This window comes from Stenella coeruleoalba, assembly GCF_951394435.1.
Source record: "Stenella coeruleoalba genome assembly, chromosome: 5".
NCBI classification, from domain to species: Eukaryota; Metazoa; Chordata; class Mammalia; order Artiodactyla; family Delphinidae; genus Stenella; species Stenella coeruleoalba.
This window is the reverse complement of record NC_137150.1, coordinates 37,558,591-37,578,592: the sequence shown is the minus strand read 5'-3', so window position 1 is coordinate 37,578,592 and position 20,002 is coordinate 37,558,591. Positions and strand designations below refer to the sequence as shown.

Sequence of the window (20,002 nt, the reverse complement as noted above, 5' to 3'; positions counted from 1 at the left end):
GGCCAGCCCACAAAACCCTATTTAATCCACAATACTTCTGAAGTGGTATCACAAATTCATAGCTCTGGGTGGAGTTCTGGCCCTGGCCGAAGAGACCCTGTAGCCCAGAAGCATGAGAGCTGAGGGCTCTCCTTACACAGAATTTTAAAAATAGCCACACTTTTCTCTGGCACTGTCCCTGTGCCCTGCCCCGGTCCTCCCCATCCAGCAAGGAGAGCCCTCTCTCCAGGCCCAGTGTGCCTGTGACCAAGCTGGCCAGGCCTTCTCTACCCCCAGCATCCAGGATCCTGAAGGACCTACTTCTCGTCCTTCCAGTGGAGCCTCTTCTCCTAAGAGAGCTTCCTCAGCTGAGTGCGGGGGAGAAAGCAATGCATACCTAATTAGATTTGTACTAATGTATGAGTTATTTCCTAGTCACTAGCTCCTTTCCTGCTTCAAATTCAGAAGTTCTGCCAGTTTTTTTTCCTAGGGTCAGTTCTGGCTTTTCATATCTTTTTTCCCTCCTCTTCTGAAACTACATACCTTCTAAGCCTCGCATTTTCCACAGTGGTCCCAATGGAAGCAAGGGCAAGTGGCTCTGCTGTGGGGAGGGGTGGGGGAGGAGGGGCAGTGTGCGGAGGCTGCCTGAATTTGCAAAGCCCACACTGGCACCTTGAGTGAGTTGGGCTTTGGCCTTTGGAGAGCACATCTGGCAGCCTGGTTGGCTGCTGTCCTTCCACAGCGGTGGTTTGGGACCTTGCTGTGCAGCAGATTCCCAGGCACCGCCCGGTCCTGCTGAACTAGAATCTCTGCTGGTCTCGTCAAGCATCTCTATTTTAAGTTTTTTCCTGAGCCCAGCTTCTATTTTTCGGGAAGGACTTTCACATCTCCAACTTCTTAAGGACACTTCTATTTAGAGATCCCATTGGTGCTTCAAATCAAAGCTCCAAGAGCAAATTTGCTCAGCTGAGAGACAGTTTACTGAAGGAAAGAAAGTAGAGGGAGGAAAGCCAAGTTCATGCATGAGCCTTAAGGAATGTCTGCTGTCAGGTGATGGCAGGAGGGAAGAGCTAAGAACCAAAACAGAGAGAGGAAAGGGGCAGGATAACAGGTTGCCCCTGAAGCCAAAGGAAGACAAAGTTTTAAGGCAGGTTTAGACAATAACGTCAAAGCCTCCGAAAGGTAACTTGTTCTTCAGGATATCTTTTTAACCTGGCTCTCATATCTCCCCCTGGCTCAACATGGAGTAAGCCCTGGCTGTTTGCTCTCATTCACTTGGTACAGACATTCAAATAACCCAACAGAAACTGGCAGAGGGTGAGAGCTAAAGATTTTCATTTTTCTCATGTCTCTTAGGCTTAGCTATGCACAAAACCCTTTGATGAATATCAAAACAGTAAATGACCTGACTTGCCCCCACTGCCCGTTGCCAATCCCTTCTCCACCCAGCAGCCAGAACCATCTTTCCATAGTGTCGGTACTTGCTTAAGTCCCTCCAATGGTTTCTTTTCATTGCACTGAAACTAATACCCAAACTCCTACGGGCCTGTGAGGCCCCGAATGACTCGACCTTCACCTTCGCCCCTCACATTTGCTAGGCCTCGTGTCATACTGCCACTTCCAAGAAGTTACCAAGCTCATTTTTTACTTGTAAGACTCCTCCCTGGCCCTTGGCGTGGGAACCTCTTACTTGTCTTCCTTTATGTACCATTTTGGAAGTTACTTTTACAACCACCCTTTCCAAAGCAGGTACCCCTTCTATGAGTCTCTACTACAACACCCTTTCACTTACTTTATATCTGTTATCACAATCTAGAATTATTCTGGTTAGTTCTCTACTTTTTTTTTGTTGTTTAACTGTTTGTCTCTCCTATTAGAATGTAAACTTCATGAGGACAGGGATGTTTCAGATTCACCATTGTATCCCAGGGTACGTAGTACCTGGCACATAGTAAATGCTCAACAAATAACTGTTAACTGACTGAATTATCCAAAGTAGGTCACTCATTGACTCAACAAATATTTATTGAGTGAATACATGTGCCAGATTCTGAGGATACAATAGAAGACAAGGCAGGCAAAATCTGAAAGCGGCCTTGGACAAAGAAAAAAAACCAAAACAATGCTTATATCTAGGAGTAATCCTATGATAATACGATAACTTATTGGGCTGCAAGCACATTTTAATTTTTATTATGTGACAGACATCATGTCAGTAAACTTGGTGCCACCAAATGACTAAGTAATACCATGCCTGCTTTTGGCTAGACTAAAGTATAGAGAGAAAAGAAAGAAAAAGGGCAAGGATGTAAGAGGAAAAAAAGAGGGGGGGAGAGGGGAGAAGAGAGGAAGAAGTAGTCCAGTGAGGTCTCTGTTCTCTGAAAACAAAGAAATTATCTTTACCACTTATAATAGAAGGTAAGATTAGAATCATACTAAATTTTTTAAAAATATGGCAAATATAGTGTGCTATTTCAAAGCAATCAATCCCCTAAGAAAGCTCTATATTTATTCGAATGATGTTATTAATCCTCAAAACATTCATGAAACTGCTGTCTTCAAATTGCTGCCAGAGATAATTTATTAAGCATAGAAAAAAGGAAAACATTTTACATATTTTTAATCCCCAAAGATATTTCCCAGATTGATTTCCCATCATTCTCCTTGAACTTGCTTTCACTGGACCTACTGAGATTGTTTTAAAAATCAAATTCATTCCTAAAGGTCAAAGATTCATCATACTAAGGATATTCTAAAACATGCACACTTAAGCCAATTCTCAAAAAAGAGTTCCAGAAATGTTTGAGCAAAGATAGGATCTTCTCAATGACCAGTATGAAGGAGACAGAATTCACCTGGATAAACAGCTAGATCTAATTAATCTGACATCACTGGAAATGGGGTATTCTGTACCTTTTATATACATAGAGTATACAGCTGATTTTAATCATTCTGACTCAGTCATCATTATGGCCATCAATTACTAACCCATATTATAAATATAAGGGCACTCATGATTACTGATGTGTGTAAGGCTGTTTGTCTCTATTGTATATTGGGCCAAACCGCAATTCTTTTAAAGTTTTTTGTTGGCACTTATAGATTTTCTTTCTTCTTATGCATGGTCAATCTTTCAGCTGCCATTCCTTCTTGTTATTAGTAAGCCTGGCTCTTGCCAATTTCCTGCTTATAAAATTACTGCTTCTAATATGCTATGGGCTTATCAGTGACACAACTGTGAAACGGCAGAAGTGGGGGTGGGATGAAGAGTCACGGAACTACAAGACAAAATATCTTAGCGACAGGCAGTTTATTGGTGTGGCAGGGTGAGGAAGAAATGGTGGATGGCAATAAGCTCTGCATTTGTTCATCTTACTAAACCAAAGAGAAGTAAATGTATATCATCCCAGAGGGGACCAGAGACAAGCCTTGTTTCTCTGTGAACTAGACAGACCTCTGACTAGCCTGGAGTAGAGACAGATGTGATCTAGGGCATAGTGTTGTTGGTTAGAACCTAATTCTAAGCTGCCTGCTAGCCACTTCTGTGGCCCCACTCCCAAACTCCTCTGGGAGCAAATAGTTGCCCTTAAAAAGAATGAAAACAAAATTATAAATCTTCTAAATTAGAAAGCAGTCAAATACTCATAAAATAAAATGAATAAAATAAAAAATAAACTAAAAACGAACCACAACTAGGGCACCTGCTGGTCGCTGGTGGGGGGCCTTGATGCCCAAGGAGAGAGAAGGAACCCCCGAGCAGCCGGGTAGGATGTAAGGGGCAGTGAGGGGGGAGGAGAAGTGGAGATTGGACAGGACTAGCACCCCTGAGGGGTGGCTGGGAGAAGGGAGGGGTTCCCATGCCTGGAGGGACCCTAGGGGGCTTGGAGGATCAGGGGAGGTGCAGTGGGTATTTTGCCCACACACTTGGGCCCCAGGAAGCCTTCTGAGGTCCCAGGCCAGGTCCTCCAACTTCTGGGGCCCCCTCTGTCTGTGTTAGTCCTGGGCAGGAGGGGAAGAAGAGGAAAGGTGGATGGGGAGGGGCACTCCGGGATTGGAGGATCAGCGGAGAGTGTGCCTAGCATTTCCCCTACCCACTTGGGCCCGGGGAGCCTGCTGGGGTCCCGGACCTGGTCCTCCACCCTCCAAGGCCAGAGGCACTCCTGGGTCCCTCCTGCTGCACTGAGCAAAAGCCCCACTCCCCCTGGGGCCTTTTCTGGCCCTGTGGGTCCTAAACATAAGCCCCACCCACTGCCTAAACGCTGCCCCTGCATAAGCCCCATCCTCCACAGCCAAGGACTTTTCAGGCTTTTTTTTTTTTTTTTAATCCTCCTCTTTTTTGCCACTGTAGTTCTGTTTTACCTCCAGGTTGTTGTTTCATCTATATTTTAATATTTTAAATTTTTTCTAAATATCTGTTAGTTTTCTAATATTATTTTATCTTTTACTCTGTTATTGTTCTGTTCCTTTCCTCCTTCTTTTTTTTTTTTTGGCTGCCCGTGCGGCTTGCAGGACCTTGGTTCACGAGCCGGGGGTCGGGCCTGAGCTCCTGTGGTGGGAGCTCCAAGTCCGAACTACGGGAATAAAAGAGAACCTCAGACCCCAGGGAATATTCATCGGAGTGAGGTCTCCTGGAGGTTCTCATCTCGGCACCAACACCCAGCTCTACAAACTCCAGTGCTGGAAGCCTCAGGACAAACAACCAGTAAGACAGGAACACAATCCAACCCATTAAAAAAAGGAAAATGAGAGGACAAAAAAGTATGTCACAGAAAAAGGAGCAAGGAAAAAACCTACAAGACCAAATAAATGACGAGGAAATAGGCAATCTACCTGAAAAAGAATTCAGAGTAATGATAGTAAACATGATGCAGAATCTAGGAGATAGAATGGAGGCACGGACTGAGAAGATACAAGAAATATTTAACAAAGATCTAGAAGAATTAGGGCTTCCCTGGTGGCGCAGTGGTTGAGAGTCTGCCTGCCGATGCAGGGGACACGGGTTCGTGCCCCGGTCCGGGAAGATCCCACATGCCGCAGAGTGGCTGGGCCCGTGAGCCATGGCCGCTGAGCCTGCGCGTCCGGAGCCTGTGCTCCATAACGGGAGAGGCCACAACAGTGAGAGGCCCGTATACCGCAAAAAAAAAAAAAAAAAAGATCTAGAAGAATTTAAAAAAAACAAACAGAGATGAACAACACAATAACCAAAATGAAAAATACACTAGAAGGAATCAATAACAGAATAACTGAGGCAGAAGAACAAATAACTGAGCTATAAGACAGAATGGTGGAAATAACTGCCGAGGAGCAGAATAAAGAAAAAAGAATGAAAAGAATTGAAGACAATCTCAGAGACCTCTGAGACAACACTAAATGCACCAATATTCGAATTATAGGGGTCCCAAAAGAAGAAGAGAAAAAGAAAGGTCTGAGAAAATATTTGAAGAGGTTAGAGTGGAAAACTTCCCTAACATGGGAAAGGAAAGAGTCACCCAAGTCAGGAAGCACAGAGAGTCCCATACAGGATAAACCCTAGGAGAAACACACCAAGACACATATTAATCAAACTAACAAAAATTAAATTCAAAGAAAAAATATTAAAAGCAGCAAGGGAAAAGCAAAAAATAACATACAAAGGAATCCCTATAAGCTTATCAGCTGATTTTTCAGCAGAAACTCTGCAGACCACAAGGGAGTGGCAGGATATACTTAAAGTGATGAAAGAGAAAAACCTACAGCCAAGATTACTCTACCCAGCAAGGATCTCATTCAGATTCAATGGAGAAATCAACAGCTTTACAGACAGGCAAAAGCTAAGAGACCTCAGGACCACCAAACCAGCTTTACAACAAATGCTAAAGAAACTTCTCTAGGCGGCAAACACAAGAGAAGAAAAAGACCCACAAAAACAAACCCCAAACAATTAAGAAAATGGTAATAGGAACATACATATCGACAATAACCTTGAAGGTAAATGGATTAAATGCTCCAATCAAAAGACACAGACTGGCTGAATGGATACAGAAAGAAGACCCATATATATGTTGTCTACAAAAGACCCACTTCAGACCTAGGGACACATACAGACTGAAAGTGAAGGGATGCAAAAAGATATTCCATGCAAATGGAAATCAAAAGAAAGCTGGAGTAGCAATACTCGTAACAGATAAAATAGACTTTAAAATAAAGACTGTTACAAGAGATAAGGAAGGACACTACATAATGATCAAGGGATCAATCCAAGAAGAAGATATAACAATTATAAATATTTATGCACTCAACATAGGAGCACCTCAATACATAAGGCAAATGCTAACAACCATAAAAGGGGAAATTGACAGTAACACAATAATAGTAGGGGACTTTAACAGCCCACTTACACCGATGGACAGATCATCCAAACAGAAAATGAGGAAACGCAAGCTTTAAATGACACAGTAGACCAGATAGATTTAATTTATATTTATAGAACATTCCACCCGAAAGTGGCAGAATACACTTTCTTCTCAAGTGCACACAGAACATTCTCCGGGGGAGATCACATCTTGGGTCACAAATCAAGCCTCAGAAAATTCAAGAAAACTGAAATCGTATCAAGCATCTTTTCTGACCACAATGCTATGAGATTAGAAATCAATTACAGGAAAAAACCTGTAAAAAACCCAAATACATGGAGGCTAAGCAGTGTGCTACTAAATAACCAAGAGATCACTGAAGAAATCAAAGAAGAAATAAAAAAATACAAAGAGGGCTTCCCTGGTGGTGCAGTGGTTGAGAGTCTGCCTGCTGATGCAGTGGACATGGGTTCATGCCCTGGTCTGGGAAGATCCCACATGCCGCAGAGCGGCTGGGCCTGTGAGCCATGGCCGTTGAGCCTGCGCATCCGGAACCCGTGCTCTGCAACGGGAGAGGCCACAACAGTGAGAAGCCTGCGTACTGCAAAAAAAAAAAAAAAAAAAAAACAAAGAAATAAATGACAATGAAAACACACAACCCAAAACCTATGGGATGCAGCAGAAGCAGTTCTAAGAGGGAAGTTTATAGAAATTCAATTTCACCTCAAGAAACAAGAAAAATCTCAAATAAACAATCTAACCTTACACCTAAAGCAACTAGAGAAAAAAGAACAAAGAAAACCTTAAGTCAGTAGAAGGAAAAACTCATAAAAATCAGAGCATAAATAAATGAAATAGAAATGAAGAAAACAATTGTAAAGATCAATAAAAGTAAAAGCTGGCTCTTTGAGAAGGTAAACAAAATTGATAAACCTTTAGCCAGACTCAAGAAAAAAAGGGAGAAGACTCAAATCAATAGAATCAGAAATGAAAAAGGAGAAGTAACAACTGACACTGCAGAAATACAAAGGATTATAAGAGACTACTACAAAAAACTATATGCCAATAAAATGGACAACCTCGAAGAAGCAGACAAATTCTTGGAAAGGTACAATTTTCCAAGACTGAACCAGGAAGAATTAGAAAATATGAAGAGACCTATCTCAAATAATGAAATTGAAACTGTAATTAAAAATATTCCGGGGCTTCCCTGGTGGCGCAGTGGTTGAGAGTCCGCCTGCCGATGCAGGGGACACAGGTTCGTGCCCCGGTCTGGGAAGATCCCACATGCCGCAGAGCGGCTGGGCCTGTGAGCCATGGCCGCTGAGCCTGTGCGTCCGGAGCCTTGTGCTCCGCAACGGGAGAGGCCACAGCAGTGAGAGGCCCACGTACCGCAAAAAAAATATATATATATATTCCAACAAACAAAAGTCCAGGACCAGATGGTTTCACAGGCGAATTCTATCAAACATTTAGAGAAGAGCTAATATCCATCCTTCTCAAACTCTTCCAAAAAATTGCAGAGGGAGGAACACTCCCAAATTCATTATATGAGGCCACCATCACCCTGATACCAAAACCAGACAAAGATATCACAAAAAAAGAAAATTACAGACCAATATCACTGATTAACATAAATGCAAAAATCCTCAACAAAATACTAGCAAAAAGAATTCAACAACACCTTAAAAAGATTGTACACTACGATCAGGTGGGATTTATCCCAGGGATGGAAGGATTCTTCAATATACGTAAATCAATCAATGTGATATACCATATTAACAAATTAAGGAATAAAAACCATATGATTTTAATAGATGCAGAAAAAGCTTTTGACAAAATTCAACACTGATTCATGATAAAAACTCTCCAGAAAATGGGCATAGAGGGAACCTACCTCAACATAATAGAGGCCATCCATATATGACAAACCCACAGCAAACATCATTCTCAATGGTGAAAAACTGAAAGCATATCCACTAAGATCAGGAACAAGACAAGGATGTCCAGTCTTGCAAGACAAGGATGTCCACTCTTATTCAAGATAGTTTTGGAAGTTTTAGCCATGGCAATCAGAGAAGAAAAAGAAATAAAAGGAACACAAATTGGAAAAGAAGTAAAATTATCACTGTTTGAAGATGACATGATACTATACACAGAAAATCCTAAAGATGCCACCAGAAAGCTACTAGAACTAATCAGTGAATTTGGTAAGGTTGCAGGATACAAAATTAATGCACATAAATCTGTGGTGCTCCTATACACTAACCAGGAAAAATCAGAAAGAGAAATTAAGGAAACAACCCTTATTTACCATTGCAACAAAAAGAATAAAATACCTAGGAATAAACCTACCTAAGGAGGCAAAAGACCTGTACTCAGAAAACTATAAGACACTGATGAAAGAAATCAAAGATGACATACACAGATGGAGAAATATACCATGTTCCTGGATTGGAAGAATCAATATTGCGAAAATGACTATACTACCCAAAGCAATCTACAGATTCAATGCAATCCCTATCAAATTACCAATAGCTTTCTTCACAGAATTGCAACAAAAAATTTCATAATTTGTATGGAAACACAAAAGACCCTGAATAGCCAAAGCAATCTTGAGAAAGAAAAACAGAGCTGGAGGAATCAGGCTCCCCGACTTCAAACTATACTACAAACCTCCAGTAATCAAGACAGTATGGTACTGGCAAAACAGAAAACAGAAAGATAGAGCAATGGTACAGGCTAGAAAGCCCAGAGATAAACCCATGCACATATGGTCACCTAATTTATGATGAAGGAGGCAAGAACATACAATGGAGAAAGGACAGCCTCTTTAATAAGTAGTGCCTGGAAAACTGGACAGTTACATGTAAAACAATGAAATCAGAGCACAACCTAACACCATACACAAAAGTAAACTCAAAAAGGATTAAATACCTAAATGTAAGACCGAACACTATAAAACACTTAGAGGAAAATAAAGGAAAAACACTCTTTGACATAAATCACAGCAAGATCTTTTATGACCCACCTCCTAGAGTAATGAAAATAAAAAACAAAATAAGCAAATGGGACCTAATTAAACTGAAAAGCTTTTGCACAGCAAAGGAAACCATAAACAAGACGAAAAGAAAACCCTCAGAATGGGAGAAAATATTTGCAAATGAAGCAATGGACAAAGGATTAATCTCCAAAATATACAAACAGCTTATGGGGCTCAATATCAAGAAAACAAACAACCCAATCAAAAAATGGGCAGAAGACCTAAATAGACATTTCACCAAAGAAGACATACAGATGGCCAAGAGGCACATGAAAAGATGCTCAACATCACTAATTATTAGAGAAATGCAAATCAAAACTACAATGAGGTATCACCTAACACAAGTCAGAATGGCCATCATCAAAAAATCTAGAAACAATAAATGCTGGAGAGGGTGTGGAGAAAAGGGGACCCTCTTGCACTGTTGGTGGGAATGTAAATTGATACAGGCACTGTGAAGAACACTATGGAGGTTCCTTAAAAAACTAAAAATAGAAGTACTATATGATACAGCAATCCCACTACTGGGCATATACCTTGAGAAAACCATAATTCAAAAAGACACAGGTACCCCAATGTTCACTGCAGCACTATTTACAATAGCCAGGACATGGAAACAACCTAAACGTCCATCAACAGATGGATAAAGGAGATGTGGTACATATACACAATGGAATATTACTCAGCCATAAAAAGAAATGAAATTGGGTCATTTGTAGAGATGTGGATGGTCTAGAGTTTGTCATACAGAGTGAAGTAAGTCAGAAAGAGAAAAACAAATATCGTATGTTGACGCATATATGTGGAATCTAGAAAAATGGTACAGATGAATCTATTTGCAGGGCAGGAATAGAGAGGTAGACATAGAGAACGAACATGTGGACACAGAGGGGGAAGAGGAGGGTGGGATGAACTGGGAGATTAGGCTTGACATATATACACTACCATGCATAAAAAATAGCTAGCTAGTGGGAACATGCTATAAAGCACAGGAAGCGCAGCTCGGTGCTCTGTGACGGGTGCTCCGTTATGGGTGTGATGGGGCAGAGAGTGGGAGGGAGGTCCAAGAGGGAGGGGTTATAGGTATACATATAGCTGATTCACTTCATTGTACAACAGAAACTAAGCCAACATTGTAAAACAATTCTACTCCAATGGAAAGAATATGATAGAAGAATGAAAAACAAATAGCCAATTGTGCCTTCTATACACAGAATAATACAAGACAAAAATTCTTGCCCTTATGGAACTTCTGTTCTTATGGAATATAATAGTTATATCAATAAATGTAAATGGCATAATATGTCCCATTAAAGACTCCTAGATTTAATAAAAACCAACAAACCCCCCAAATTTGTGCTATATATCAATATGAATTCAAAACAAAAGGACTCAGAAAGAATAAAAGACATTATCAGGCAAATGAAAATAAAAAGACAGAAAGCAGGGTTGAGATACTAAGTACAGGTAAGTTTAATTTAAAGACACATTAACTGACCAAAAATATCTAGATTGTGTGGAGGAATATGCTTCTTAGTATCCTTGATACTATCGCAACACCAGAGGTATCTTTGCTCGTGGAGAGTCCCCAATAACAGGTATTGAAAAATAACAAAGAGAGAAGAAAAGTAGGAGCTAATAAAAGGAAAAAGTGACATAAAAAGATATTTTTCTATTGGAAAATGATAGAATCCACCAATTATTGGCTGAGGTAAAGCTCAGTAGTATAAGTACCACACATGATCTTTTTGATTCTTTTCAACAAAAATCTAACACCAAATGCCATGTGGGTTCCATCTCTACTTGCACTAACTGTGTGATGTTAAGCAAGTCATTTAACCAATTTGGGATTCAGTTTAATCACTTGTAAAATGAGGTGGTGGGATGCAATGACCTTTCAGGTGAAATATATCTTTAATACTGTGATTTTACTGTTATCAAAATATATGGGACCTTGGTGTTTCAAATATATATGGAATACTGACTTAAACATAAAATATATTTGGAAGAAATTATTCTTGACTGTACCTTTCACTTTTCAGTGTTACAACCTCTTGCTTTGTCTGATTCAGAAGGGTTTTGGTTATTTCCAGTTCATTTTCTGCAAGATTAATTCTTCTTTTTAAGTCAGCTTCTTGCCTTTCTTTTGCAGTCAGTTCTTCCTGTAAAGTTTTATATATTTGTTGACAAGTCATTAAAGAGTCTTCCTTTTCTTTAAGCAATCTGGTGTGCCTAAAATGGAATAAGAAAAAAACCCAACCAATATGCATTAAATACTATGTTTTTATGTTTATCAAAGATAGATAAATATCTCATTTAAAACTAAAGAGTATAACTTTAATTTTTAAAATAAGAACGTTATGTAAATGAATAGTTCTGCGATTTAAACATTTTCCCATCCAGGCAAAGGCAAAATCAATGAAAGCTTCAATATATTATAAACTTGAATTAGGTATTGTTTATGTAAACAATACAATAAGAAAAGCTAAGTACATTTTAAATGTTATTTAAAATATGGTTTCAAATTCAATTACTAAAACTATTAAATAAAAAATTTGCAGTGTATACCGTGACTCAGAAATAATGGATTCGAACTTCAGTTTTCTAAGTTCTCTTTGACACTCATCAGCTTCATTAGATTTATTCCTAAAATAATACAAAAGAGGTTCAAATATTTTATTTCAAAATAGTTGAAGTATAATTTTTTTCCCTTTTATAAAAACAGGTTTTTCCTTTATTAATTTTCCTATCTTTATATTGTATTTGTGGTTACATATGCAGATTTCCTTGAAATTAGAAATATATAGTCAAAAGGTTTTTGTTTGCCAAAAAATAACCTAATCTGTTAGTCCAATTATATGCGCTTTTCCATATCATTACTTTACTCATCCATAAAAAAATTTCTTAGCATCTTCATATTATTATTTCTTTAAAGAAATAAATATTCAGTCCACTTCTATAATGGCCAAGTAATCTCCTGTCAGACTGATCTGCATTTAACTAAAATGTCTAAGCTTTAGACAACATTTAAAAAGCAAACAAAAGAAAATACCCCTATGTGAAAGTGACCAAAAGCACGAAGATTCTGGAGGAAAGTTGACACTGAGAATAAGGTGACAGCCATGGGGTCAGGGTTTTTTGTTGCTTTTTTTTTAAATGATTTTAAACCTGAGGGCAGGCCCCAGTCTGCCCCATACAGGAGAACCAAAATTCTGATAGAAAACTCACAGTCATTCTGGCTTGAAGAACTACAAGACAGTGTTTGGGGACAACCACAGCTGCAGGAAAGTGAAAAGTGAACCCCAAATGGGAGTGAGACAGTGGGAGGGAATCCCAAATACTGCATATAAACTCTGCCCATATGTCTGGCTGAGCCCTGAACTACAGGTGCCCTGGGCAGACTCCAAGCAGCCTAGTTAAAGATGAAAGAACTGAACTGAGATTTGAACTGTTGCCATAGAGATAGAGTTTGCATTTTGAGGCCAACCAAATTAATTATCTGCTTAAAGTAACACCACCCCTACCACCAACAACAACAGTATTTAGAGAAATATAACAGAATCTAGAATTTCCATAACATAACATTCACAATGTCCAGAATATAAAAAAATTACTCAACATAGGAAGACACAGAAAAGCATGACCTATTCTAAAGAGAAAAGACAGTTTATAGGGACTGACTCTGAGATGAGCCGGATACTGAAATTAGCAGACAAGGATTTCTGAAGGCACAGTTATAACTCACTCAAAGACATAAAGGAAAATCTACTTTAATTCGTGAAAAGATAAAAAACCTCAGTAGAGAAGTAGAAACCATTAAAAAGAACGAAATGGAAATTCTAAAACTGAAATAGACATTTGTCTTGATCTTATATGATTCGGTTTTGTAACAATACTCAAAAAGTTAACATATTAAGAAAGATTAATATTCCAGTTTGTTTGTATAGACTTCTCATTAATAATTTATTATATGAATGTACCTTAAAATAGCTTTGAAAGCTAATTTAATACGTTTATAAATGTACAAAAAAATGTTAGATTCTTAATGGGTTTGCCCTACTTGCAAAATAACTTTAATTTCTAATAAACAATAATTTATTTATATCATGAATATGAACAGCATTTATTTTTATTCATTTATTTTCTTTTCTAGCTTACAATGATAAAATTGTAAGCTACAGAAAATTACATAAACAATTATATGATGAATTATTACAAGGAAGAAACTTTTGCAACTACCATCCATGTAAAAAAATAAAACCTAATCAGCTAGCCTAGAAGCTTCATGTCCTGGGCCCAATAATAGCCAACTCCCTCCTCCCTAAATTGATCATTCTCATGAATTTTATGGTAATCACTGATTTTCTTTGGAGTTGTATTGCCCAAGTTTTATCCCTAAACACTATACTTTAGTTCTACTTTTTCTTTTATGAAAAAAATGTTTTTTAAAACATGTTGTTTCCTTTATTATCCACTTTTTGTAAAATAGTTTTAAGTATTATACTAACATACAATAAACTGCCCACAATTTGGCAGATTTGACATACGTACAAGCCCATGAAACCATCACCGTAATCAAGCAGCACGTGAGCATACTTAGAGCCTAGATACTGGTCTCTAATACCCTTCACATTCAAAGGAACAAGGACTACTCAGAGAAATGGGTGATTCCAAGGCTGGGGCAGAGTAGCTATACCTGAAACAGTTTGTTATACCGAAAGTAAGGAAGTGCTTATGAAAGAGGACGGGATCATGTTCCAACGTCATAAGAGCCAGCCGGAAGTGGCCCCCAGTGGCTAAGCTTAGAACAATTTGTGTGCCAAAATAATTAAGTACAATAATGAATTATAAGCCATTGAACAAAACAGGAGTTCATGAATCCATACCAATAAGTAAATAAATAATGGGAAGAAGGGAGGCTCCTATTTAAAGTAGAATGCTGAGGGCTTACTAATAAATGGTCAGGGAGACTTGGAGTTGGAAAAATCATCATCTAGCAATGACTGTCATAAAGATTAGGTGAGGCAAAAATCATTAATGGATGCTGTATCTAGGGATAAGTGTTGATGAAAAGCAGAGCACGTGTATGTACCTAAAGTGTCTCTTATAGACTGCTTACTGGTTGAAAGGGAACAAAACCCCTCAGTACTAATACAGTGGAAAAATTGAGCAATACCTTGACCAGGTGATCAAAATTAACATCACCAACGAGAGGCAGATGATCATGTGCCTTTAGATGTGGTGCTCTGAGAAGTGCTCGTTCTCACCTATGTGGTTTTCTGGCTGAGAGTACATATCCTTAATCCAATCAAGAAGAAACCAGAAAAATACAAAATGAAAAATATTTTATTTAAAAAAGTATGAGGGGTTCTGCGGTCTTCAAAAATGTCCATGTCATAAAAAGACAAAGACGGACTGGAAATATTCCAGATTTAAGGAGGCTAAAGAGACATACCAAGTAGGCTGACCCTACCTGGACTATGTGCTAGAGGAGAAAATATTATAAAGGCCCACTCAGAAAATTAGAATATGGATGCTAGATTAGAATATTATTAATGTAATTATTGCATGTAAAATTATAACATTGATTACCCTCCTGGTTATATGAAGTATCACTGTCCTGAGGAAAGGCAGGCTAAACTATTTAGAAGTAAAGGGTCGTGTTGTATGTAACTTATCCTCAAATGGTGCAGGAAAATTTGTGTGTGGGTTTCAGGGGGAGAGAGAGAGAGAGAGAAAAGGTTGAGGGGACAGGGGTAGGGGTGAGGGGAAAAAACAAATGGGTTAAAACATTAATAATAGATGAATCTGGGTAAAGCCTATTTGTGTGCTCTTTGTACTATCATCATGTTTACAACTTTTTGTAAGTTTGAAATTATTTCCAAGTAAAACATTAGAAAATAAAGAATAAGGAAAAGAGTGACATACCATTAAAAAGTGTGCAAAGGTTGTACTAAGGTGAGTCACAAAGGAAAGAATACAAAGAGCCAAAGATGCAGGAGTACAAGTTTTCATTAAACTAGGATTTTTTTTTTTCTTAGTTATACTACCCAGTATTAGCTAGGAAGTGGAGAAATAGGTATTTACAAACACTGCTGAGATTATAAATCAATAAAATCTTATTGCAAGGTAATGAGTCATTATGAATTAATAGTCTTAAAAATATGCAAGTTTGAGTCTAGCAAAAATTATCCTAAGGAAATAACTCCATGTGAATAGAAAGATTTATCTCTATGAATTTCAAAATATCTTGCTTATAAAAGTGAAAAATTTGGAAATTTTAAAATACAAGGGATTAGAAAATAAGTTATGATTCATCCACAGATTAGAATACTACATAGCTATTTGATAACTATAAATATATCATGTAATGACATGGGAAAATATCCAGGATATATTACTAAGTGAAAATATGTTTAAAATATGCATTACTTAGAAAAATGGACTATAAGGATATCGAAATATAAAGATGATGGGTTTTTTTTGTGGATTCCTGTATTTGCCAAGTTTTATACCTTTACTTTTAAGTCAAACAACAATGTTCCTTTTAGAAATGCTTTGAGATTCAGCAGCCCCAGCCACAACTTTCACTCTATGTTCAGATTCTTATACACACTTTTCCAAATCTAGAGTCAGGGACAGCAGAACACCTTTAAGTGGTTATTTTACTATGTGGCCAATAAATTTTGGCTGCAATTTAAGAAAAAAAGGTCCCTGGGCAGTCTACCATCCCAAGAACTCCCCTCATTATGGTCATCTCCCACCCCCACGCCAGTTAAGCCACTCTTTTTATGGTCTGCCCTTCACTGCCCAACTGTTATCTTCCCCTTCATTAGGATGGGAGGAATTGGAAGGAATAGAACGAATGCCTACATCTCTTTAAACACTGCATTCCTTCTTTTACCCTCAGCAAATAGTGTTAATCCTTTCTCTTCAACTGCTTTGCATAAGCCTTCAGAAAGGCCCCTGCTGCTCCTGCCAATCAAAGCAAAGGAAATAAGATAGAGTAGTTGGATATTTTCCTCTAATTTGAAAGGCAAGGGTCATAACATTCCACTTCTTTATGTGAAATAGCCATTCTTAAACTGCCTCCTTGATATTTCTACTTTGCTGTCCAAAAGGCATCTCAAATCTAACAGATCAAAAGCATTGTTTTGTATTTCCCTCACCCCCCTATCTATTTCTTTTACAAATTTTCCCACTTCATGAAATGGCACCAACTCATAATGATACTATTAGGTAACACCTTATATATCTCACACGAAGTTAAAACCAGCCCTTACTCAGCCCTTGTTACAGTTGAGGAAACTGAAAACAGAGAGGTAAGTAACACGCCCAAGGTGACGTAATGCTAAGTAGTACTGCCCCAGCCGTCTGGATTTGGCTTCCAGGCTGTTAGTCACTATACTCTACTGCCTCTCAACTGTCTACCTGATGCTGAAAAGCCCCAAACCCCATCCTTTATTATTTCCTTTCTTTTCCAGTCCTCTTCCTCCCCGGCCACATCTACTCCATCAGTAAATCCTGTGAGAGCGACCCCTGGCATATATTTCTCTCCATCTCCACACTATAGCCTTACACTAAACCAGCCACTTCTCACTTGCATGTACGCTGGGCCTCCCACCTAGTCTCCCTGATCGCTCTTGCACTCCCACTTCAGTCCATTCTCCATGCAGCAGCCATGCCACCCTTTTAAAACAAATCAAATCAGTTCTCTCTATTGCCAAACCTCCAAGAGTTTCCCTCTGCCCTCTGCATAAATCCAAAATCCTCACTGGGCTTTGGACACACTGGTATATTCATTTCTTATTGCTGCTGTAACAAATTACCACAAATGTAGGGGTTTAAAACAACACAAATTTATTACTTTACATTTCTAAGTAAGAAGTCCTAAAATCAAGATGTCTTGAGGGCTGTGTTCCCCCTGGAAGCTCTAGAGGAGAATCTGTTTTCCTGCCTTTTCTAGCTTCTAGAGACCACATGCATTCCTTGGCTTGTGGCCCCTTCTTCCATCTTCAAATCACATTACTCCAACCTCTGCTTCCATCCTCACATCCACTTTTGTGACTTTGACCCTCTTGCTTTCATCTTATAAGGACCTTTGCAGTTATAACATTGAGCCTGCCTGAATAATCCAACATAATCTCCCCAGCTCTATATCCCTAATTTAAACATGTGCAAAATCCCTTTTGCCACATAGGATAATGTACTCACAGATTTCAGGGATTAGGACATGAAAATCTTTGGAAGCCGTTATTCCATCTACCACAACTGGCCTTCATGTTTCTTTAACTGGTAAAACTCACTCCCAAGAATTTTTTGTCCTTGATCTCTCTGCTTCCGGATGTTAGCTTATTAGCACTGTTAGCTCCTTTCTGTAACTCAGATCTTAACTCAAAGGTCATCTGGGGCTTCCCTGGTGGCGCCGTGGTTGAGAGTCCGCCTGCCGATGCGGGGGACATGGGTTCGTGCCCTGGTCTGGGAGGATCCCACATGCCGCGGAGCAGCTGGGCCTGTGAGCCATGGCCGCTGAGCCTGCGCGTCCGGAGCCTGTGCTCTGCTACGGGAGAGGCCACAACAGTGAGAGGCCCGCGTACCGAAAAAAAAAAAAAAAAAAAAGGTCATCTGCCCAGGGATGCCACTCTATCAAAAGGACACCACTCTTCCCCAACACTCACATTCTTTTATGCCTGTTTTATATTTTTGCAGCACTTAACGTTACCTGAAATTACCTATTGTAGCTTGTCAATCTTGTTACTTCAGTATCTAGTGCTTGTACACAAAAGAGTCATGGCACATAACTGCCTCTCCATGAGCATTTTGTATTGAATGAGTCAATGAAGGAAACCTAGCCTGTTAAATCTAGGATCATGTGAAAGTGTATCTGTACTCTGACACTGGATTGCCACCAGGCCACCTGCTTTCTAGGCAAAAAATTCTCATGAATGATGACAGAAGAGGAAAATCAGGAGAACATTGTATCTTAGAAGGCAATAATAATGTTCCAAGAACAACTCAACTGTGCAAAATGTTGCTGTTATTTGGTCAAGAGCTTTATAAACAAGAAATTTATGCTGGTTATGGCTGATTACTGCTTACAATTATTAGTTAAATGAGGAGGAGGTGGCTGCTAATAAAATTAAAGTGTAAGCATGTAACAAAGTTCCCCAAATTAGAAAGTATATTTCATATCACCACTTTAGACATATTCACTAGTAACTGATAAATTATAAATCATTTAAAGTGAATTTTGTTCTTTTCATTACATATGTGAAAATGAACACATTCACACTGTAAGCTATTTAAGCAATATATAAGTATATAGAGTAAAATAAGAGTCTCTATACACCCCGGCTCTCACTTCCAGAAGGAACTGTTGTAATCCTACCAATCATTTATTCAATGAATTTGAATCCACATATGTTTGTATGTACATTCATATACTTTTTAAACATGAATGGAATCATTTTTCTGGAGCCATATTTTTAATCTCTAAAATTCCTAATAGTTTTTTTTTGGTAACAGCCTGTTCTTCTTTAATGGTTACAATCCTGGACATACTTTGAAGTATATCCTAACTTTAAAAATTTATCTTAACATCTTCTGTTTGCTATGTAACAATTTCTCTAGGTGTTAAAGCTTTTCTGTGTGAATTCAGAGGCATGTGAACAAGGCTGGGGGAAGGTTTTTCTCACATACCTGGTAATCTTTGGTTAGGTGTTCATCCTAAGCCTAAGATTCTGGTTTGTTGTCTGCGTTGCTATTTATTGTTGCCCTAGATTGTTTCTGAAGGTTGTGATGAAGGGGCAGAGTATGGTGGGGGCACTGGAGGTTTGTCTTGGGATGTGGGGACCGTGGCCTCTGGGGTTCAGTAGCTGGCAGGCTCCCCAGCTCCAGTCCCCACACTCATTGCTTTGTTCTGGGTGCAGATCCCTTGCAAATGCTGCTTCACATGGGACCTGTTGATTAGGGGTGGGGTGGAGCTGGTGAGGGGCCAGTGGCTTAAATGTTCCAAATATGATCCCTCAGAGTGGGCTTCATTGGATCACCTGAATCAGAATTGTATGTGTGTGGTGGGGGGAGTGCATTACAAATGCAGATTGCTCAGGGACACCCCAAACCCAAACTTAAAGCCAGAATGTCTGTGGGAATGGAGCCCAGAAACTGATCCTGGGATTGGGTCTGTGAGGGAGGTCATACTGTAATACACAGTTTCAGTAAACTATCCAGGATTCTTCTGCAGATTGGAGTTTGAGAACCACTGTTCTGATGATTTGCCTTATCCCACTCCCTTCTCTTTGTGTTAACTGATTCCAGGTAAAGTCCTGCCCGTCACATGCCCACCACACAATTGGTTTTCCTCTAGTTTATTCCTCTGCAGAGTTGACCCTTTTTATTATCCTTCCTATGTATTCTCTTTCAGGAATTCCTAAAAACTTCTCACCCTCTATAGCAGCCTTTCTTATTAGTCTTATTTACTTATCTTATCCTATATACATATATATAAAATAAAAGTGTTATTTCCTAGTTCTCTCTCCCTCTCTCTACATAAATATTTAAAAGTAATAAAGTTGCATTTCACAGCATCCATATTTTTCATTACTTCAGGAAGGTTTTCCCTAAATTAATCTAGATATTATGACACAAA

At 39.0% G+C, this 20,002-nt stretch overlaps 1 protein-coding gene across 3 annotated transcripts in view; it reads right to left on the bottom strand.

The window, feature by feature from the left end:
* Positions 1 to 20,002, bottom strand: part of LEKR1 (leucine, glutamate and lysine rich 1) — a 271,681-nt gene that overhangs the window by 57,718 nt on the left and 193,961 nt on the right. For all 3 annotated transcript variants that reach the window (XM_079923312.1, XM_079923313.1, XM_079923314.1), the window contains 2 exons: positions 11,923 to 12,000; positions 11,383 to 11,586 (listed from right to left, as the gene is read on the bottom strand). In XM_079923312.1, coding sequence (XP_079779438.1) covers positions 11,383 to 11,586; positions 11,923 to 12,000 — 282 coding nt within the window. The remainder of the gene's footprint in view (positions 1 to 11,382; positions 11,587 to 11,922; positions 12,001 to 20,002) is intronic.